Source organism: Mesoplodon bidens, assembly GCF_964165515.1.
Source record: "Mesoplodon bidens genome assembly, chromosome: 9".
Classification (NCBI taxonomy): domain Eukaryota; kingdom Metazoa; phylum Chordata; class Mammalia; order Artiodactyla; family Ziphiidae; genus Mesoplodon; species Mesoplodon bidens.
The window spans coordinates 88,333,673-88,357,709 of NC_138166.1; the positions used below are offsets into that span (position 1 = coordinate 88,333,673).

At 41.4% G+C, this 24,037-nt stretch overlaps 1 protein-coding gene across 3 annotated transcripts in view; it reads left to right on the top strand.

The window, feature by feature from the left end:
- The window catches only part of LRGUK (leucine rich repeats and guanylate kinase domain containing), a 119,741-nt gene that overhangs the window by 82,800 nt on the left and 12,904 nt on the right, over window positions 1–24,037 (top strand). For 2 of the 3 annotated variants that reach the window (XM_081244857.1, XM_081244859.1), the window contains 2 exons: window positions 15,578–15,720; window positions 23,630–23,718. In XM_081244857.1, coding sequence (XP_081100983.1) covers window positions 15,578–15,720; window positions 23,630–23,718 — 232 coding nt within the window. The remainder of the gene's footprint in view (window positions 1–15,577; window positions 15,721–23,629; window positions 23,719–24,037) is intronic. The other variant, XM_081244858.1, reaches the window with a different exon arrangement.

The following is a 24,037-nucleotide window of genomic DNA, read 5'->3' on the forward strand; positions in this document are numbered from 1 at the left end:
AAAATTTTATTTGAAAATCATTGTTTAGAATTCTGACTAATGATAGAGAAAAATGATGATGGTGATGATGAGTCAAATAGGGGAAAATTGAGCAATTTACTAGTCCATAAAGTGGTGCCTTTGTCCCTAACAAAGGTCATGGTATCATTTGGCAAATTATGTGAATTGTTAAATTGCAAAAGTGGGGGGAAAAACTTGTGTCTGATTAGAGGGAACCAGGAGGGCTTAGATGGAAAGAACCTTCAGCACTGGATTTCACTATTCTTATATTTTTCTATTTTTTAAAATAAATACATTCTTATTGTGGTAAAAAAAAAACCATAAAATTTTCCATTTTAGCCATTCTAGATGTACACCTGAAAGGCATTAATTATATTCACTGCCTATTTTAAATATTTGTTACCACTCCAAACAGAAAGTCTATACCCATTGAGCAAAATAACCAACACCCACCCCGCCCCACCCCCGGCCAGCCCCCCCGATGACCTTTAATCTACTTTCTGTCTCTGTGAACTTGCCTAGTCTAGATATTTTTACTGTTCTCACATTTTATTTTAACCTTGTTTCTTGACTAAGTTTGTGTTTGAATTTATAACTGTTGTAAACTGGGTGATCCGAATGGCGGACAGGTCAGCCTCTCAGAAACGCCACCAAGTGGTCAGGTTTTCCTTTCTCCCCCTCTCCTCCCGGTCCCTGGAGACATCTGGCTTGACTGGGTGCTCGGGGTACACTCCCAGGCTAGGAGGTTCAGGAAGAACCCGGAGTAGTCCGAGCACCTCCTGCTTTGTGGGGAGAGAAGGGCTGGTGGCCAGGAGCCTGGCTGGCTTCTGGGGATAGATCACCCTGGGCTCACCGCAGAGATCTAATGCGGTTTGGACTCTCTGAGTATCAGGTCTCCCCCAGAGTAAGCTGAGACTAGTTTCCTCAAGGCTGTTCCAGACTGGTGTGCCGCCTCTGAAGTGACCACTAGCATTTCAGAGCTGTGTCCTAAGGACTGGGTTACGATGATATACGGGTCACCAGAATATACCAGGGCTTCTACCCTAAACAAGTGCCTGCTGGGGCGACTGTGTCAGGAGACCAGAATCACTCTAAGAACGTGCTCCCGTGGTGGTGACTAAAGGAAGCAACCCCCTTCTGCAACACTGGCATGGCTAGTGGCCTCTGAGAGCCATTTCTTTTTTTCTATAAATTTATTTGTTTGTTTGTTTGTTTGTTTGTTTATGGCGGCGTTGGGTCTCTGCCTCTGGGCACAGACTTTCTCTAGTTGTGGCGAGCGGGGGCTACTCTTTGTTGCGGCGCGCGGGCTTCTCATTGCGGTGGCTTCTCTTGTTGTGGAGCACGGGCTCTAGGCGCATGGGCTTCAGTAGTTGTGGCTCGCGGGCTCTAGTAGTTGTGGCATGTGGGCTTCAGTAGTTGTGGCTCACGGGCTCTAGAGTGCAGTCTCAGTAGTTGTGGCACACGGGCTTTGTTGCTCTGCGGCATGTGGGATCTTCCGGGACCAGGGCTCGAAGCTGTGTCCCCTGCATTGGCAGGTGGATTCTTAACCACTGCGCCACCAGGGAAGCCCCTGAGACCCATTTTTGAAGCCAGGGTAGTACTTGGAGAGAAGCGGTTGCCCTGGGGGTGGGGTGGGGTAGCAGCTTGGATGGTGGATCCTCAGGAGCAGCTTCCCTGAGCCATGGTGCCTTGTGATTCCATCAGATCTATTCTTTCCTTCCTTCCTCCATTCATCACTTATTTACTGAGTGCCTGCTGAGCTTCTGCACCTTGCTAGGTAGTGGTAAACTGGCATGACTCCTCACAGAGCTCGCAGTTTCTTTATGGGACAAGGAAAAAGGCCAGTAAACAAGGAAACAAATGGGACTTCATCTGGCTTAGCTATCCATCCTCTAGTTTCTACCATGAAAAGCAGCATTGACCCCTAAGGTGGTGAAATTTTAAATCTCATTCACTTAGAAAATTTTCTGGCCACTCTCAGACCTAGATATAAACTTTGGCTCTGTGAAGAAGCCTCTCTGTGTTTATTCATAAAAGTTTCTGTTTTCAGTTGACTAAACATTGCTCTAATTCCACTAAATAAGTGAATTATAGGCACTAGTATCCCCACGGAGAAGGAACGGTTAAATTCTTCGTTATGTGTAATTTTATTCTTTTCAAGATCCCAGGTGCATCAAAAAAAAGAAAAGATCTTTTTGGTTATTAATTTCTAAAGTTACATCGTCATATTTGTTAAGATGTCTTTAGCTAACTTCTTTTTATATTAAAGCAGGAGCTGCCTCTAGCTAGAACACTGCCTCTGGGGTGCCAGGACACCTGGTTCCACCCCCAAGGCGCTTGGCGAAACTGCAAGCAGATGGCCAGATAACAGAGCATCTCTCTGGAATGCAGATTCCTGCAAAGGTCCCTGAAAGTCAGAGCCTAGCTCCCTCCCAGAACCAGGAGCTGACTCACGAGGGAGCAGCCCATCAAAAAGAGCTCTCTCCCAATAGCCAGGTCAGCGCTGTGCCTCCGCTGCAGCCCAGCTCGTCAGCGCTTGGTATTCCCCAGCAGGCCCAAGACTTATCCCCAAACTGGACGGAAGCGGATGCTCCACAATCAGATCTTTCTTCAAAAACAGTAACCACAGATCTCCCTGGGAATGAGGCCCGGACATCAGAGGTGAAAGCAGGTGAAGGGGGACAGTCTGCCATCACCCCTTCCCAAGGGCCTTCTCAGCACCCGGACCCGCCATCAGCCCACGGCCCTCAGCTGGACCAGGATGAATGAAGAATCAGGGGAGGCCAAGGTAACCCCCACTGGCCCTCTCCGCTCTGAACTTCCACAGGGATCTGAGCCAACATCCCTTAGCCCCCAGAGAACCCAGGATGAGGAAACGGGGTCAGCCAGTCTTCCACCCAGCAGTTCCCATCACGATCCTCCAAGAGATCCTTCTGGTCCCGACGAGGCCAAGAAGCTTGGACCACCTCTGGGAGATTCTCAACAGCCTCTGGAGGAGGGAATCCCCAAAGCAGAAGTTGTTCGGGTTGATGCTCCTTACCCAGAATTGCCACATCCCCAGGACGCAACCAATACCACACAGACCCAGGACAGGGGAGACCCGGTGGCTTTGCCTCCCAGAAGCCGGCTGGCTCCCACCAGGCTGCCCCAGCCCCGGGTCCTCGCTCCTCTCCAGAGTCGGAGGCGCACACCCAAACTCCCCTCACCCAGCAGACAGGAGGCTCTTGGAACAGCCTCAGATCAGACTATGACTCCCTCTCCCAGGCCCCCGCTAGCTCAGGAAGGAGACCCCAGTAAACTTCCTCCCACCAGCAACCCCCATTCCAAAGAGCCACACAACCTGAGCCCCCATCCAGGCCACAGTCCCCAGCAAGTCCAGGAAGAGAAAGTCAGGGAGGTGAAGCTTCCCCTTATCAGCCCCCCGGTGCAGGAGCTGGCGCCACAGGCCGCCCCCGATCCGCCCGAGGAAGGGGAGGTTCAGGTAGTCAAGCTCCCTCGAATTCCCGCTCCCTTCTCAGAACAGCTGCCTCAGAACACAGGGGCCACTCCTCATGATTTGAGGCCTGCAAAGGAGAGGCAAGCTCCCAAGGCAGGCTGCTCCTCCAGCAAGAAGATTCCAGATGTACAGGCCTTGCCCCCAAACCAAGAGCCAGTACAGCAGACAGGAGCTAGGAAAAGAAAAAACCCTATCCACAGAGACAGCTAAAGGGCCCTCACGGCTGAAAAGGGTGCCACCTGGAGGCCATGAGGCATCCTTGCAGCCAGAATCCCAGAGTAAGCCGGCTCCCCCAGAGGCCCCCAGCCACCCTAACTGCAGCCCTCCTCAGAGCCCTCAGGGGGACTGGAGAGGAAAAGTCCATATGCCAGCCATTCCTGAACCATCCCACGCTGAACCATTGCCTAAATATGCCCAGATACAGGAAGAGAGAAGGGGAAAGGTACATTATTCCAGAAGGAAGGCCCATGCCAACCTCCTCGCAAATGACCTGGTTCAGAAAGTAGCCATGTCCAAGAAAGGACCATCTTTGAAAAGAGGCAATTCTGGAGGATTATCTCAAGAAAATACAACTACCCTCAGCGGTGATCAACCAACTCCAGGGGCTCATCCCCCACAAAGGAGACCTCTCCAGAGTGAGGGGGCCTCTGCAGAGTCAGCACCGGATGCTTCTGCTGCCAGGGAGCATCCAAGGTGAAGAAAAAGAGGTTCATAGAAGGGGAAGGTCTCAGAAGGGAGAGGCTGCTTCGGATCCCCCAGAGCAGCATGGTGTGGCCCCCACCCAGCAGCCTGTCAAAGAGACTCAAGCCCATCAGGGGACCAGTCAGACCAGAGAGAGCTCCGTCCAAGGGGACGGTGCTTCCAGGCAGCAAGCCAAAGAGAGAGGCACCCGGAAACAGGGGAGCACCCCAGAATCAGGCGTCTGCTGGGGAGCAGGGCAACTGGAAGGGAAGGCTGTGAGCTCGGGGCAGTCAGAGCACCAAGGTGTAAGCCGTCCCGGGGCCACCAGGTCATGAACGTCTGTGCCCTCTAAAGCAGTGCCATCCAGAATGGAAAGCTATGGCCAGGGCGCTATGGCCTGTACACTGGCTTCCCTCTGCAACCCCTAGTCAGCATAGATGGGAGGCACCCCGTTGGATTATTAGAAGGCAGTTAATCTTTGCACATGTGTGCCCCTTTTGTGGCTCACCCTCGCAGTCTGGAAGAGCAGCCCTGGGGTGGGGTACACCAGCAAGTGGTGCTCCTGCTCCAGCAGAGAGAGCTGGTCTGAAAGGTTGGTGCCAGCAAGGAGGCTTTGTGGCCAGACTTGGACACATTCCAACATGACTTCAGGCTCTGGCTGAAGCAGTGCTGAATTGCCATTAAGCTTTCTTTTATTCATTAGGAAGATTCACTTTTAGATTAGAAAATTCTCTCATGCTTCTTGCGTTATCAAGGGGTTCAGAAGCAAAAAGAACTCTGAGAAAGGAATCCTTTGCAGTTTCTGGGTCTTGGTCTCTCCCACAAACATTCCAAGCCCACAGTTAATTTGTGGGAAGAGGACAGGTTTTTTACGCGCATGACAAGTGATCTGAGGGCTTCAGATTTGTGTTGGCTTATCCTGCCTAAAACTTACTTTGTTTGAAATGGACACCTTCCTTCTCTCTTTGAAGGGGAACCTCATGTAAATTAGCTCATGCCTTCGTTCTACCAAACCTGCTGGTTAAAAGAATTAGTAGGGAGAAAACTGAAGCGAATCCATTTTTTATTTATCTATTCATACCATCAGGATTCTTTTGCTGGCAAGTGTCAGGAATCCAACCTGAGCCAGCTTATGTGGATCTTTTAGAAGGGAGAGGGGAGTATGTCACTCAGCCAAACTCTGGGGAGGGCAGAGGGGCAGCAGAGCCTCAGAGAGATTGGGGACCATCTCTGAGCATAACCAGAACTGTCAGCATCTCCAGTATTTTCATCATCTACTGGACCCTTGTCATCTCCTAGAATCTTGTCATCTCCAAGACTCTTATCATTTCTCATCTCTGTTTTTTGCTCCGTGTTGACTTCATCTCTATGATATAAATGACTATATATCAGTTTCTGCACATGGCAGGTAATATGACCATCAGTAGCTCTTAAATTTTACATTTGGTTTTATATCTGGCACCTCCCACTACCAGAAAGGGGTTAACTCACATGCTCCTTGGTCTTAAGATTTAAACAGTTCTATTCAGGGAAAGACTCTGATGGGCCCAGCGTGGGTCAGATGCCCATTCTGCAGCCCATTTACTCTGGCTGGGGACAGGGCACATGTAGATATACTCATTGGGTTCAATCCTGTGAACCCTAGCATTCACATAAAAGAGAATAACCGTAAGCAAAGCAACCAGTTTAATATTCGGCTCTTAAGAATTTACAAGATATTTATTGAGTACTTACTATGTGAACATGTTAAGCTGGGTTTGGCATCCTGTATTTTAAAAATGTAACTGATGACTACATGCCTGTATAAATGTGTCTTATCTTACACAAAGAGCATGTGTCCACAAAAATTGTGTGTATGTCAAGTGTTATTTCAAGTACAGTAGAGGAAATGGATATTTTTACAATCCAGGATGCAGGACTCTTCTTGTATAATGAAGAGCCTATGTTATACTAATAATTACCCTCTGATTTGTTTGGTCTGTCCAAGACGAAATGAATAAGGTGAATTTTTTAACATCTCAGAACTTATTTTTCTTAAGTTAGTTCAAGTCCTCCAACAAGCATTGATTGAGTACTTCATATATGCCAGACACTGTGATAGTTTCTACATAGAGTAAGATGGTGAGGACACTTCAAGGAGCTCTCTCTTCTCAAGAGACACAGATAGGAGGGTTCATTACATGTGATCAGGGCAGCTGGAGGCCCCACAGCACGCTAGGATAGGGTTCGCATCAAATAGAGAAGGAAACTCATTTATTAACTTTTCCAGAAAGATAAGAATACTGAGAAAGGACACTGAATTCAGGCTGGGATGTGAGAACTAGATCAGAAAACGCTTCCAAGAGGAAGTCATCCTTTCAGCCAAGTCCTCAAGGTTGCAGAGCAGTCAGCAGACTGATGGGAGGGAAGGGAAGGTCTCAGAAGAGGGAACAGCATATGCCTAAGCGTGGAGGGAAGAGCAGGCATAGCATCTTCTGGACCGAGGTGTCAGGAGAGCTATAGGTGTACGTAGCTCCAAAGGGCACATTGTGCTGTGCTCATGAGATTGGAAACTTGATCTTCTGACAATGGGGAGCCATTGAATGGTGAAATTTTTTTTATCTTAGGGGCATCTGTTTCGAGTCATCGTAGGGGATCACTTTAAAGAGGGCAATTTAGATGGCAGCAGCAATGCTGGGAAGCTATTGCATTAGTCCTGACAGGAAGGTAAGGGCCTGAAATAAGGCATTGTGGCAGGAACGGGCAGATTCGAGATATTTGGACTGGATGTAGGGGGAGTGCAGACTGTGGAAGAGGAGGAAAATCAGGATACCCACCCACCTTTATGACCTGTGTATGGGGCACTTTAGAGGCACTAGTACCTCACTTAGGTGAAAAACTTTAGAAATTTCCTTGGTCTCCTCCTCGGGCAGCTGTTTCTGAGGCTCCTTAAGGCATTTGGGGCCACATTTTCATTAGGGTTCTAATGCAAAGTGAGATGCCAAATTTCCCTTTTGACTTGGAAGAAGTTCTAAAGCCCTTCCCTGGGGTCCATGATGGTGTCAGGTTCGTGTTTGTGTTTTGGTCGTATAAACATCTCAGATTCAGTGCAGCTGGACATTTTGTTTGTTGTTCAAGGAAAGGAATAGAAAAGATTACCCACTCCTCCCTTGGTGAGAGGTTTTTAACAGCTATTATTGATTTTTCTCGGTATAAGGGGAACTTCTGCTTTTTAATTGTAGAATATAAATATTTTAAAATTGTCATTTTCCATCTACATTTACAAAGTTCATATCACTTTCATATGCTTTGTGCCTCAGCAAAGTGATCTTTATGGGAAGAAAAAAGAACGTTGTGGACTTTAGTCATTCTATTAGCTAATACAGTCTTCAGCTTTTTAAAAGAAGTCTGGCATTTAGTATTCGAATCAACAGAGATGATAACTCCACTGGGTGCAAGAGCCTTCTTCAAATATTTAAAGAGCTAAATCAATTCTTTTCAAACCTCAAAAGATAATTGGACAAAGGGTAATTTGGTAGTAATTTACAAAAGGGGAAGTAAAAATGGCCAAAAAATATGTCAAAAAGTATTTAAGTTTCACTATCACTGTAAGTCAAAACAGAATAGACTTTTTTGGGTACCAGAGTGGCAAAGATGGAAAACAAATACCTATTCTTGGTGAGGCTGAGGGTCAATGCACTTTCTCTGTCATCATTGAGAAGGTAAATGAGCACAGCTTTTCTGGGGACAGCTTTACAGTACCTGTCAAAGCCTTCAAATATTGCATGTCTTTAACCTAGCAATTCTAATCCAAGAATTATAAGGAAATAAGGTATGTACAAGGGTGTTCATATTAATGTCTTTGTAATAAAACCTGGAAATAATTAAGCCAGCTAATAGGATTTCAAAAATAAGTTATGGGCCAAAAGTTCTGGTTCAGCTGTATGTTGCCATTATAATCATGTTGTAGAATTTTGGAAGAGGAAAATATTTGTTACTTATTAAGAAGAAAGCAGGTTAAGGAGGTACAGCTAGTATGGTTCCAGTTGTCAGCTCTGGGTTGTTAGATTATGGGTAATTTTTATTTTCTCTTTTATGCTTTTTAGTATTTTGTAGATTTTCTACAACAAGCCTGTGTTTATTCATGAAAAGTTATATAGAAGTAAATTTCCACATATGAAAAGCTGTCCTGTGGAAGCAGCACCCTAGTATTCTATTTCGATTTGGCTTAATGAGAACTTTCTAGGAGTCAGAGTCATGGACAGAGGAGCAGACAGGCTCTCCCCATAACTTAGATGCTCTGTGATGGGAATCTCACAGAAAGTCTCCTTAGGTTGGGTGATTAGTTGGACTGGCTGAAATTTAAGGTTCCTTTTATAATCTGTGATCTGTTCACTACAACTAGCTCTACTGGCTTGCTCTGAAGAACCCGGCAGCCTATTTTATTAAATAGAGAGCCTAGTACTAGAAAATTGCAGAGTTAGTACTCATTAGATCAGTGGCTTTGAAACTTTCTAGTCCAAAATCCGTAACTAGGGATACAGCTCATAATATCATGACCTACACACAGACCTACACGCATAGGAAACAAAGATATAATGAAATACCTTCACTGTGGTGATAAATTCTGATACTTTCTATTCTATTCAATATTAATTCTTTAACACACTGGTCATGACCTATTAAACTGATTTCACAATTTAGTCTACAGCCTGCAGTGTTTGAAAAACCCTGTACTGAGTGCGCTGGAGCTTTGCTATGGTTCTGTTCTTAGAGGCCTACTGACCAGGTACTACCCTGCTCAGGTTGCCTTCAAGTGAGGTGTGATGGATTGGCGTGATTTATACTGAATTATTTTCTGTGACAATAGAAGGATTCAGTGTATTAACAGTTAAGCTCTTTGTCAGTGTTAGGACTCTGGATAAGGTATATTGAAAATTTTTATGCATAGTATAAAGTTCTTATGTAAAGCTAAAAAAACCAGTCTTGATCGATAGTGTCTTAACCACTAAGTCCTTAGCTGGTTCCCTTTCCTTTTGTTCCACGACAACACTGAAAATCACCTCGTTACTATAAAGGTGCCTCCAAATCACAGTCTGTCCATAAATGAATTTAAAGACATCATTCTAGAAATCACATTTCTTTATTGACCAGGCATTCAGAAAAGAGAATAAGAAGAGACTGTTTCTTTGTGTTGATGATAAATAATGTTAGACCACCAAATCTTTCATCTCAAAGGTGATGATGAGGGAGCAGTCCTGATTAGCAAAAGCTGGAGACCTTTTTTAAAAAGTTTTTAACCTTAGAAATTCATGATTTCAGATAACACTGAGTCAAAATTTTCATTGGAAATTCCAGTTCCAGTACAATCTAGCTGTGTGACCTTGAGCAGTTTACAAAGGTCTCATGTAATATAAAATGGAGATAATAGTAGTACCTGCCTCAAGATTATTGTGAGGATTAAATGAGTTAATATATTGAAAAACACCCAGAACAATGTCTGGCACATAGTAAGTACTTATATGACTGTTTGTTAGCATTAACATGTAAGCAGTAAAAAAAAAATTTTTTAAATAGCATTTTATCCTTTTTTTTTTTTTAAAGATTTTTGTTTGTTTGTTGTTGATGTAGACCATTCTTAAAGTCTTTATTGAATTTGTTACAACATTGCTTCTGCTTTATGTCTTGGTTCCTTGGCCACGAGGCATGTGGGATCTCAGCTCCCTGATCAGGAATCGAACCCGCACCGCCGCCCCCCCCCCCGCCACCCCGCATTGGAAGGCGAAGTCCTAACCATTGGACCGCCAGGGAAGTCCCAGTAGCGTTTTATCCTTAATTGGAAAGGACTGGTGGAAATATTTGGCAAATGGTGCAGTCTTCTCTGAAAATCCTTTCAAAATTTTGACAGCCTTAATTGAGTAAAGGGCCTTAAACAGAATTAGGATTCTATTGGAAAGAAATTGCAGTTCAGGAAAATGTTACTGAGATCAAGAGATTCTTTCACACACATTCACAGGTAGCATTGCCGCTTGGAGAACTGAGTGAGGAGACATCAGTTCCGAGGTTATTATGAAATTGACATGTGATACACATGGAAGAGACTTGTAATAGCACCTAGAACATAGTATGCTCAGTAAATGTTATCTGTTATTTTAATTGTTCTTATGTCATTGATAATATCAAAGGCATTTACATTCTGTGTTTCGTCTTGCTTAGATGGTAAAGGGCATCAAGTTACCTGACTCAGGAATAAGCTACCAGATAGCGGGCAGTTTGTTTTCTCTTTGTGGTAGGTTGAAGCAGAGACTGGCTTCTACATGCTACCAGCTCTAAAGACCCTTGGTTTCCAAGGACAAAGATAGCAAAGGGAAGAAAGACAAAAGATGTCTTTGCTTGAGAAGTGACCAATGAAACAACATCTTTGAAAATGTCATTCTTGAAGGTTGAGCTCTTGCAGATGAAAACTACACTTAGCAGAGATGGGGCTGTAGGGTTGGGTGGAAGTCACATCGGAAATTTAGTTATCAAACGTACCGCTCAAAGGAGGGGAAGCCTTTAGTTTGTGTTCCAGCTGCCTGAATGTTTCTGTCCTCTTTTCCGTCAGCCATAGCTACCCTTCCCTTCTCTCCTTATCCCGAATTCTGTACACATCCAGATCTTATGCATCAAGTCTCCACTTCTGAAATTCATCTGACCCACATCCTCTCTCCTTCAAAGTGTCAATTAACTACTTCATGATAAACTCATTCATTTAAAAAAAAACCCTGAAATTCAGGGTACTATTGTTATATGTTTTATTTAGGACATCCTCTATACAGTGTCCAAATATTTAACCCATTAGTTCAGCTCTACTGAAGACATTTCAAAGTATGAAGTTCAATGGAAAAAAGCATTCTTTTTGTACCTCATTCTTTCGGTGTGAGAAGGCACATTCACATGCTTCCTTTGTCCTGATGTAGAATCTGTTCTCTGTTTAAATAGCTGATTATTCCTTTGATGGGACACTCAAGAATATAGCACTTTACTGTTAGAATAGTTTAGTATGTGCATTCATTTTTAGCATGAACATTATTACTATATGATAGCTTTCTACTATAAAAGCTTATTTTGCTATGGAAAATTTTTATGGATATTATGTGAAATGGTTATTTTTCTAGTTGCTATTATTCCTTTCTCAGAAGCACACATAGTCAAGACTTATAAGATTTAATTCTGTCCTGGAAAAAATGGCTTCTTTTGGCACCTTCAGTTTTGTGATAATACTTTCTAATGAACTGAGCGTTTCCCTTACTGTGAATTATGTAACTATCCTATTAAAAATAAATAAATATTTTAAATTGTGTAGCAGATTATTATGCTTTAAGTTGCTTTTGGTCCTTTTTATGGTTACCTATTTCAGCATTGAGACTTTTACAGGGATTTTTATAGCTGTTTACATTTTACATATGTATATGTATTTAATCAGGGTAGTATAAATTACTCTTGCTAATTTAAAAAAATCTCACTACTACCAAAATAAACATGTTTTTTAAGCCCCATTTGAGTGGGAAAAACTGAATGATTCTGGCTATCTGAGAACTTTTGTATGAAAATTAAAGCCTACTTCCAAGTCATACATTTCTAAGTGTTTTCAAAGAGAGGCAAATGCTGGTGCTGATTTTTCTTTTTGGCAAAGTTTTATTTAAATATTAATTTGATCTCATGTTTTTAGACAGGAGATTGACTTAGTTGCTTTGCTCTACAAGTAACCTTACTGCTGTAGAAAAATTGGTTATCAAAATAGGGATTTTTGTTTTTCAAAATATACACAATCTGACCCCCAAATTCTAATTTTATTACTAGTTATTGAAATGGCTGTGTGCCTATAATATCAGATCATCAGCATCTTTTCTTTTCTCCTTTCTTTTTTGCAGTAAAGGGCCCTATATAGTCTGTGTCATAATGTGTTATGAAATATACACAAATGTTTTATCTTAGGGGCATGGCTTCTACTGCATTTGTTATTTTGGTTGGATTCTGTGGTTATTCTTTTAAAATGTTTTATACGAATATTATTTTAATTCACTTGACTGCAAAGAGATATAATTCTAAACAAAAGGTCTAAGTTATTTTGAATTAATTTGAGGTGTAGTTCTGGTTGTTCCAGATATTTCATTTATATTTTCTTACATTTGGTAATGATACCAATCCATAAAATAACTTGAAAATCTGTCATGCATCATTAAATTCACTAATGCTTCATTTAAGTGTTTAAGTAAATGTAACTAGCTTGTACACTGAAGAACTTGGTAATTTTTGTGGACTGTACAGTAACTTATATATATAATTTAATGTTGCCTCAAGGTTGACTTTTAGATAATTTGAATAAGATTACTTTAAGAAACTTGGTTGCAGGGTATTATAACACTGGTAACTGGGTTGTTTTTTTTAATTGGGAAGTAAGATCTCTTGTTCATTAATGTATTAAGACATTTGAAACTATATTAAGAACTGTATGAAACTCTTTATTATAGGAGTCCGAGTCCCTAAAGTGGTAGCATTACAATGTAGTTTAATAGTAATCTAAACACATTATTTTTACCCAGATTGTTTTGTTGTTGAGAAACCATTAAGACATTAAACTGTTGAATTACAGCTGCGTTGTATCATCAGATAGAACTTGCTTTGTTTACATCATAGTACAATTGGCTTACATCTGAGAAAGCTGGGAGAAGGAACCCTGACACAAGTATATACTATATTTTAAATAAGCTTTTATACATAGAGAGGGTCATTTCTATGGAAATTATATAAATATAGCTTCTGTTTCTTTACATTTCATCTTTTTTTTCAAATTCATCTGGTCTTTTTCACAATGCTCTGTTCTTAGAGTCCCATCAAGAGGACAAGTGTTTTGGTTTTGTTTGTTTGTTTGTTTTTTAATGAGCATAAGATTCAGCCCTTCCATCTCTTTTTTTGGTTGTTAGTTTGTTTGTTTGCCTTGTTTCAGCCATGCTGAATTCTTTACTGTAATTCAGTTGTGTTAAGCATGCTTCTGGGTCTTTATACAAAGCCACTCTCTCTGCCTGATATGCTTTTGCCCCAGATATTTGAATGCCTTCCTTCTTTATGACTTTAGATCACTGTGCAGACGTCACCATCTTAGGGAGGACTTCCTTTGGCCATCATGCTGTCTCTCACTCTCTCCTTATCTGCCTGCCTGGTCCTTGATTGCACTTATCACTACTACCTGACATTATCTGGTGTTATTGTCTGTCTCCAACATTAGAATGCAAGTCCCACAGGTCAAGGACATTTTATTTACTGCTCTGTCCCAACACCCAGAGTGCTGTCTGGCACATAGTAGGTGCTCAACCGATACGGGTTGAATGGCTTTTCCATTATGAAGATTTAGCAGAGTATGTTTCCACATAATAAACATGTCCTATTACCTCTGTGATTGTTATGAACATAATTACTTCAATGTTCCTTTCCAGAATACTCTATCACCTGGAATTCCTTGGCTGTGGATTCGCCCATTTGTTGCATCTTCTGAGTCTCTCCCCCTCTCTCAAGACTGGTGCTGGGTTGTGGAGCTTTAGGCTTCCCTACCATGGTTCAATACTTTTACTTGTCTGCAGTATCTTTTACCTACTTTTTTGTTGTTGTTGTTGTTTTTTGTTTATGGCTGTGCTGGGTCTTCGTTGCTGCATGAAGGCTTTCTCTAGTTACGGCAAGTGGGGGCTACTCTTCGTTGAGGTGCACAGGCTTCTCACTGCGGTGGCTTCTCTTGTTGCAGAGCACAGGCTCTAGGTGTGCGGGCTTTGGTAGTTGCAGCACACGGGCCCTAGAGCATGCGGGCCTCAGTAGTTGCAATATATGGGTTCAGTAATTGTGGTGCGCAGACTCTAGAGTGTGTAGGCTTCAGTAGTCGCGGTGCGTGGGCTCAGTAGTTGTGGCACGCAGGCTCTAGAGCATGTGGGCTTCAGTAGTTGTGGTGCATGGGCTTAGTTGCTCTGCAGCATTTGGGATCTTCCCAAACCAGGGATTGAACCCGTGTCCCCTGCAAGGGCAGGTGGATTCTTACCCACTGGACCACCAGGGAAGTCCGGCTTGTACCTTTTTTTTTTTTTTTGCGGTACGCGGGCCTCTCACTGTTGTGGCCTCTCCCGTTGCAGAGCACAGGCTCCAGACGCGCAGGCTCAGCGGCCATGGCTCACGGGCCCAGCTGCTCCACGGCATGTGGGATCTTCCCAGACTGGGGCACGAACCCGTGTTCCCTGCATTAGCAGGCAGACTCTCAACCACTGCGCCACCAGGGAAGCTCTGTACCTTCTTTTTATCAGCTGGGGATTGCCACACAATTTGGTAGGAGTTCAATTTCAGATTCCATACCAGCACACAGCCCAGGAGTAGAGGTCTGATTTCCCACGGGTGTCTCCACCCTCAGTCCAGGTGAGACTGTGCCCAGGCTAAGTCCTGAGGTCTGTGGGCTGAGATTTCCAGACTCTCCCTTCCCAACATCTCGCCTAATAGAGAGCCAGGTCTCGTACATTAAGCACACAGGGACTGGCCTTGCCTCTCAGTCCAGAAACCTCAGCCCCTGAGGCACTCTCTGACCTCTTGGCATCAATTTCCACTCCTCTGACTTGGAATCTTCACTTCACTTCCAGCACCTGGAAATTTTTCTTGCTTGGTTTCAGTTTTGCTATGTGATAAAAACAAATTTCTGTTATATATTATCCACTGTTTATTTTGTCTTGGGTGGGGATAGCTTCCCACATCTGCTCAGTCAGCCATATTGGCTAGCGTAGATGTGGAGATTATTTATTTTGGCATTTTTATAGCAATACTGAAAGTGTTGATGTTCCTAATAAATCCAAATGTATGTACACCTGGGCCCGCTATACGTGAGCAGTGATAGAAATTTAGATTCTTTATATTCTAGGTCTCTGGACATTTGTAAATTTTGTTAAATACTTACCTCATCATCCACTCCATTCTTTTAAAAAGTTTTTTCTTAGTGTTGCATCATGATGATGATGATGATGATGATTTTAGCCTTTTAGGACAATTTTGTCAAATGGAAAGTAATTATAAAGGGGACTTTTCACTTAAGTATCTGAAAGCCATTGTTTTTGTTAAGTTTTACTTCCTTTAATTCCATTCATAAGTCTGTATTATTTGAACACTAAGGGTACTCCCAGGACATGTCTACTAGGTGCTGCAGGCTGACTTTATAATTTTCAATAATAATTATTATTGTTATTGTGTTCTGAGACATAAAGTTTTAGTTATCTTACTTTCAAGTTGAAATGCACAGACTTTAAGTGTACACTTTGTTGTGTTTGGGCAAATTCAGATATAAAACATTCTCTTACTTCAGAAAGTTGCTTTATCCAATTTTATGCCTTTTATTTTAAACTTTACTTTTTTCCCTAGCAGATATTAAGAAACCTCAGCTGAAACCTGAAAAGACTTCTGAGAAGTTTACAGCTTCAAGTGAATTTGAGTCCCTGGATTTTTCAGACAGAAACTACTTTGTGAAATTATGGGCCAAACTTTCAGGCAAAAACATGCCAACGGTAAGAAGGGATAAAGGGGTGAGGGAAGCTGTAACTGAGCATTACAAAAGTCAGACAAAAAGGGCATTGGATATTTCAAGACTAATAAGTTCCACCAAATCTGTCCTCTGACTGGTGTCAGCTGAAGACAAGTTTTTTCCCCCTCTTTCTACACCTCTAAGAATAGGCATGGGTTCTAAAAACAGAATATACAGTGTAGGTTTTTTTGAGTACCTTTCCCCCAGGCTCCTAGTGGAAGTTCTGACGCTCAGTTCTCCTATTTAACAAGCATAGAAAAGATCTACATAGAATTGATACTGTAGAATATGTATTTCAAGGGAAAACTTGCTTCACTGTTGGGATATAATCTTGAGTATTCTTATGCTGAGCCTTCAAAGTGAATCCACTCAAAGAGTCCATGGCTTATAACCTTGCAGTACTTAGACCCATCCTGTGACTTATTTTGGATCCTGTTCTTTGAGAACTCAGAGAAGTCAGGATATGCGGAAGTTGGCCTACCTTCATATTAGGTCATGCTCTTTTCTGTTTGTAATGTTTTTTCTGTGATGGTCTGGGAACACAGAGACCTAAATCGTTGCCATTGCCTCAGAAGTGACAGAACTTCCGATTTGGTTGTCAACTCCTTGGTCGTGTTTCCCTAAGCCTTGCCTGTTCTAAGCAAATAATCACATTGTCTTCTGAAGTCAGAACCATAGGCCGTGGTCACGAGAATCAGACTGGTTACTTCAGATGAAAAGTCTAGGGCCGTGGTGTACATGGGCATAGCTATACATTCTGCTCTGATTAAGTCACAAGAATGGGATGTTTGAAGTACAAGGAACAGATACCCGTTAAAGTCAGCTTAAGTATGAGGTAGTTCCGTTATTAAAAAAAATATGATGAGTGGATTCACAGTGCATCGTGAGCAGGGATGAAGTACAGATCTCATAGGAACCAGAAATAGGATTGGAAAGTGCATCCCAAAGGCATCAAGTTCCTCTCATCTCTGCTTCTATTTTTCCCGTGCTCCGTTGTCCTCTCTCTCCTGGCTGGCCTCCTCCACTCACTCAGCTTCCCTCCCACATAATTTGAAGTCATTTGTACACGTGCCAGCCCTGACTCACCATGGCTCTCTGCCTGTGGCTCTATGCCCACAATTCCTGGCCACTTCTCTCTGTCTCTTTAATTCATATTGTGGAAAGCAAAGCAGTCTAATTGGCACAGCTGGACTTCTTAGCCATACCACACAGATCAAATTAAACTGCTTGTCCTGTCACCTGTGGCAGGGCAAAAGGCAGGGCCACTTGATACAGATTCTGGCTTCTTAGAAGCAGCAGGGGATGGGTGCACTCTAAACATCTAAAAATATAAATTTGTATCATGATACTGGAGTACAGGAAATGCCCTATTTATTTATCCAAAATAAATTAAATCTGGAATTGTTCCCACCTACCAGGATCTGTGGGAAATCAGATATCAGTCATTAGGAGTGGGGATCACTCCCATTCTTTGGATTAAGTTCAAGCATCCTGAGGTTTATGTCATCCTAGAAACTTAGGGAAGGGCCTCTGGTCTCCAGACTATCATGGGTACCATGGAGATGTTCCTTGTCTGAAACCCTGAGTTCCATTCTGAGCCAGGGGCTCTGGTATTCTCCAGATCCTCTCCTGCTCGTATGTTCACCCAGTGCCGACCCCCAAGATCTCGCCACACCCTGGGAGTGCACTTGACATGAGGAGCCTGTCAGCCTCTGTCCTTGCATTCCTGGGAAACCCAGCTCTTTTCAAGTCAGTCTACCACTTTCTCTCTGCACCTGCTGTCCTGTACAGCTTTATGCTTCTTGGAGCTTAGACTTTCAAATATAAGGTCCTCTTTTAATCTCCCAGGACATGGCATATCCAGACTGTAAAAACTCCAGAGCACACATCCTTGGCCACTTTATTCTTTAATGGTAAGTCTGTGTCTTGACAACCAGAGCCAGCTCATGTCCCAGTTAGACTGTCCTGTCGCACAACATCACACACACTGATGAGAAACACACCGCTGAGTCACACCCTCCGCCTGTTAGTGGGTATCCATGATTTATTTAAATATGACAAATCTGAATATTACCTGTTAGAAAATTTTCAGGCCTAATTAAAGGTAGCTTTTCTTTTTTTTTTTTAAGATTTTTTTTATGTGGACCATTTTTTTTAAAGTATTGAATTTGTTACAATATTGCTTCTGTTTTATGTTTTGGTTTTTTTGGTTGCGAGGCAAGTGGGATGTTAGCTCCCGAACCAGGGATTGAACCCACACCCCCTGCATTGGAAGGTGAAGTCTTAACCACTGGACTGCCAGGGAAGTCCCTAAAGATAGCTTTTCTCTGGTCAAGGGCACTCAGGTACCCAGGAGCAAGAACAGAGGAACAGATGAAAAACACACAACACGCACACAGTGGGTTCTCAGCTGTAATTCATCTCCGACATCTCAATATAAAACTAATGAACAGTATGGGGGAACTGGAGAGCGGAGGGTATGATAAAAAGGCAATGCGAGAGTAGAGGGGACACCTTGGTGGCTGGAGGGGAGCAGGTATGTGGACCACGTGTTGTCAAAAATTCTCATGAAATTTTGACATGTCCCGTGCCACTCCTTACCTGTAGTCACCTCCCTGAGAAACTGTTCAGCCCCCATAATCCAGAGCATCTAGAGCCTAGTGTAGAAATCTACTGTGTCCTGTGTTAGAGGGTGGACAGTTTCTCATCCATGACGGCAACAGCGCTCAAACCCCTTGCAGTCTGAGGTTCTGGTAATTTTGCCTGCCAGTACTGGTGGAGGTATAATGTAACAGAGTAGTTTCATAGAAAAGCAAATCAAATCCCCCAAGAACCAACAGATTCACCCCTCAAAAATTAGAGCAAAGGTAGTACTTAATTGCCACTGTCATATATATGGGGTGAACTTGCCTAAGATTATTTTTAGTACCTCGTTTTCTTGTAAAGATTATGAATTCAATGCTATTTTGAAATTTTAAGTATTTATCAAATTTTAAGATATTTTGTAAGTTATTAACCTCTTGCCTAGCCATTATAATGCTGCAAAATGAGCAAAACCTTTTTAAGATCATCACCACAGAAGCTTTAATGAGATATTATGATTATATTGGAGGCCATAAATAGCCTTTATACGTCACTTACAGTTTGGAAAGGGATTTTGTGTAAATTATCTCATGTACCCCTTATTGCAACCCTTAGGAGATGTTGTTATTCATTTACTTTCCCAACATAAATCCCTATGTATTTTTGGAACTCTGTGGTGGATTGAGGAAAGTAATTGCAACTATCTGTGTCAAAAACCTATATCATAAATCTTCCAAAAAAAAAGATAGATATGTTTGTGCTTTTTTGGGGTCTTAACTGTAGATTTAATGTGTTCATATTTACCTGTAGAAACTATCAAGAGAGCCATTTGACCGTGATGGACTAAATAGGAATTCCCATTGTCAATGCTTCTTTGGTCCTGTTTCTTTCAAAAGCACCCTTTCCACTTATGTTGAACACTGCATTCTTCCTGAAACCTACCTTAAACTTACTGCGTATGTGAGGTCTTTCAGTTTACCCCCTCTATTCTAATATTCTACTTTTTCCTTGTGTGTGGTTTGTCACCACGTGCGTGCCAAGCTGTGATTACAAAATAACAGAGCTGGTTTTGGATGTGTCTTCTGAAAACCAGCCCTCTTCCTGGGTAGTCACATAGCCACATGTCATAACTGGTTGGGTGAGCGTCTATTTATGTGTGTGTTTGTGTGAAGATTTTTTTGCTGTGGAATTATTGTGAGTAGATCTTTGCCTTGTAGGAGAAGCTTGATATTCAGAACTTCAATTGTATCTGTTTCTCCAACCAGCTCCTCTGATCTCCTTAGGGGACAGCCTTACTCCTGAGGCAGGCTAAGTTACTGAAAGCCAATTTTCTAGAAAACAAATTGCTGAATGACCAATTCATTCAAAGCCAATTTAGTGAATATCTGTGTGTGGCAGATAAGGCCAGTGCAATCAAAAAGCACCCAAAGGTACGAAGGCCAGTGAGAAAGTGGACCTGTAATGACAAAATACTGGGCCCTACATCTACTAAGCACTATTTTCTTTCACTACTGTGAGGCGGGTCAGCTCAGGGAGCTTGTCAGAGATAACACAGCTTAGAAGTGTCTATTTCGACTCCAAAAGAAAAGTGCTTTCTTCTCCTCAGTACATTTTTCAAGGCATGGTGTTCAACACTATATTTATTATCTGGAATAACACTATAAAGAGATACTTCTCTTATCTGCCACCTAGTTACCAGGTGGTACAGTTCATGTAGGATCAGCAGTCCAAGTGCCTTTTTCAAGATAATGAATTGGTTTCCTGTTACTCTCTGAAGGTGACCAACTAATTTTTAAATATCATTTGTAATCATTGTGATTTTGATTTGTGCATATTGAAGGCTATCCACCCACTGCATTTTGTATCCTTATCGAAACTCAAACTATTCTACCTTTGGCCAGCTAGAGCTTCTGCAGGTTGACACCTGTGTCCTTTTAACATGACCCATCTTGCTGGTCGGTATGACAAGATACTCTATGCTCTTTTGTTCATTACCTGTCCTAGACCTGGAATCAGTCTTTTGTCCAAGAAGTCTTGGTTTCTTCACGTGAGAGATAGTTGTACAAGAAAGAACACATCATGGTTGCTAGGAATGCTCATTGCTCTTGGGGTGGCCATTGTTTCTAGGCCTATTCTGTGGATAGATAAAATATTTCATGAGTTCAAGTTAATATTTCCAATTTGGATTCAAGACTTCAGGATTTTTACTTAACTCCTTCTCTGTTACATATTTTTTCTTTTCTCCACACTGAGAGTCCTGCTTCTCAAAGATAGAGGCGGTGATAGAATTATAATATCTTACTAAATTTCGCGTTTGTTTTAACCACATTACACACAGAAAAGTCTCAGAATAACAACACTAAATACTACCAGCACCCATTATAAAAACTGAAAACAGTTTATCAAAAAGTTTCTTTACAAATGTTCCTCCCACCATTGTTTGTGATTATGTTATAGCTATACTATCAGAGTGTGCCCTCATATCCTCTCTCCCTTTTAACTCTCATTTTGTCTTAGTTATCAAATACCTTCATACTTAATACTCATCATTAGACCTCAGGTCAGTGTCTCTCTAGTTGTTTTATTGCCTGAACTTATTCTCTACTAGATACAGAAAGGGCTGTGGGAAAAATATTTCCTGCATTCTTGCCTGTTGATAACAGTCTGTTACACTTTACACTTGAATTGTAGTTTTTAGTATCTATCCTGTTTCTTTGTTTTGGTTTACTTTATCAAGATCTCTTATTGTTGATATGTTGGATCTTCTTTGTCTATCTTAAATATTTGTCATTTTCTCTTGAATCTTTTTACCTCTTTCTTCATTTCTTTTTGAGGTTAAAATTTTTCCTTCATTTTCTATTTCTCTTAAGTCATTATTTGTTGTGTTTATTCACTCCTGTATTTCTTCTAGTTTAGTTTTCGTTTCCTAAGCAACTTTTTCCCGTATATTCTAATTCTTTCCTGAGTTCCAGCACCTCATTTGTGAGTTTGTAAAATTGTAATTTATTTGTTCCTTAATGTTTTGTGTCATTTTCTTAATGTCTTTTAGTTTATTTTGAAATAGTAGATTACAGATTTTATCTGTTTCCCCTTCATTGTGTACAGAGATGTGATTCTCCTTTTCCTCTTATTTCTTATTAATAACTTTGCATTGGATTTGACTGGAAAATTTCTCATTTTTATGTGAAATTCATTTTCTCAAACATTTAGAAGGAAGGTGTTTTTTTCAAATAGTAAGGTATATGGCAGTTTCCCTTCTGAGATTTCCTGGCTCTGTTCCACTCTCCCGCTTTGGTCTAGATTTCCTCTTTCCTATGTCTCTGTTTGCTCTTTCCCAATTAATTTTTATTCCACCCCCATCAGCCTTTTTTTTTCGTGTAAAACCCTTTCTTAGAAGGGAGCCCTAGTGGATTAGTTTCAAGAATTCACAGTTGATCCAGCTCCTGCAGAACTTACTGTGGACCCCTTATTCTTACCTACTATTACAATGGAAACAACCCCTCCTATGTTTCAGCCGTGTTTTCCAAATTGTCCTGCTATGCTTCCTAGTGAATACTTCTTAGCTATCTTGGGGCTCTCCTGTTCTCAGGTCTTTTAGTCACCCTGTTTCTTTCTTTGGCTTCCTCTTACATAGACACTGATAACATGCAGGTGTTGTGGTTATTGTCACCTGTATTGGGGGGTTTGAGGGGAGCTTGTCACCTAGTTTTCTTGTAAATGTTTGATATGTTTTCATTTTGCTATTTAGTTGCTATATCTGTTTTTATGTGGAAATTCTGGAAGGTCCAAAAACTGTGCTTCCACTACCACTGTCATCTTCCCAGTCATGATATAATATAGATCAAGGATCAATATAGGAAAAAAAAAAGGATGGTATAAAGTAAAATCACAATAGAAAATGTATATACTAGTATAGAGTGATTTGGGGGAAAAATAATAACAAATCAACATGAGAATAAGACAGTGGATTTAGTTGACACATAGTACATTTATAGTAATATGAGACAATTTAGATGTATTTATGGAGCTATTTAAAATACAGTTTTTAAGTGGTAAAATGTAAGTAGAGTTTGTTTCTTCCTTTCTTATCCCATTATAAATCCCCTCCCTCCTACCCAGCAGACATTTTCTCCTCATTATGCTTACACAGAACCACAGAGATAATGGTCAGGGGAACAGTAAAGTGGTCTTGGCAATCAAATATCCACCTGAGAGACTGTGTTCAATGAGTCTGCATGTTAGCTCTCGTGTCATGTGTTTAAGGAACAATTTCAAAAGCTTGACCTAGAATTTCTCAACAGCATGTATAGTTATAAAACAGCATGTGCTATCTTTGGTTTTTTCCTCTATTCAGTTGCCTTTTGACACCAGATTATAAACCTTTTGAATGCAGAGACTATGTTTTTTTCTTTTCTTTTCTTTCTTTTTTCTTTTTCTTTTTCTTTTTTTTTTTTTTTTTTGGCTGCATCAGGTCTTAGTTGCAGCATGCAGGATTTTTTGTTGTGGTGCACAGGTGTCTCTCTAGTTGTGGCATGTGGGTTTTCTCTCTCTAGTTGTGGCGTGTGGGCTCCAGAGCATGTGGGCTCTGTAGTTGTGGCACGTGGGCTCTCTTGTTGAGGCGCACAGGCTCAGTATTTGTGGTATGAGGGCTCTCTAGCCATGGCCCGCAGGCTTAGTTGCCCTGCAGCATGTGGGATCTTAGTTCCCTGGCCAGGGATCGAACCCGTATCCCCTGCATTGGAAGGCGGATTCTGTACCACTGGACCACCAGGGAAGTCCCAAGACTATGTTTTTTGTATCTTTGTATCCCCATAATCAAATGCTCGCCAAGTATTTAGTGATGGTGATGGGGTGTTGGTGAAACACGGGAGGAAGACCTCCCAATCTGTCCTATTTCAGGATCATACTTAACATAGTTGGATATATTCAATCAGTTAGTTGCTAGGTGTGCTAAGATCTGGTAAAACTAAAAAGACAATAATAGTCTGTATCCTTGAGGGATAATCTCATTAGAAAGATAAAAATATATATATAAACATGATATCTTAATAAAAAATTGCCTCATTATTATTTAGATGTCAGATAAAAGTTTACATATTAAATTGTAGTCTTCATAAAAATATTTCTATTTTATTTATAAAGTTTTCTTTCTTTCCACTGAACAAATATTGTTTTTTAGGCCTATGTTTTTTCCCTTTTTCTTTCCACACATTTGTCAGTCTCTAGCAAGAAGACAATGATTATAGCTATTTTAATCATCTGACATATTTTTAACATCAATATAATTTTAAATTATATTTCTTGCCTAGGAAAGAGAGTCTATGGCGAGACAGTATGAGACAGCCCGGCAGGCCCTAATGGGAAAGACACCTCCTCATCACACATTCCTATTTCAAAGGTATTGATTTATCACATTTATTTACACCTGGGCATCTTTAAATTGATTTTTTAGTATCCAGATATACCAAATGAATCTTAAATCATCAACACAAACAGGGACCTTTGTACTAAAATGGACCCAGTGGTTCAATAGTAAACCTAGTACTAGAAGTTGTATTTCCCTTTCATTTATATATATTTTTAAAGGCACAATATACTCACAGCTCCTAGAAACTGATGATTTTTTGTAGTCTTCGAAGACTGCAAAGAATGATATTTCTGGTAGTGTTTGAGTATAAGTATCAGCCTTTGCCAAGGCTTTGATGATGGAAGGTTAA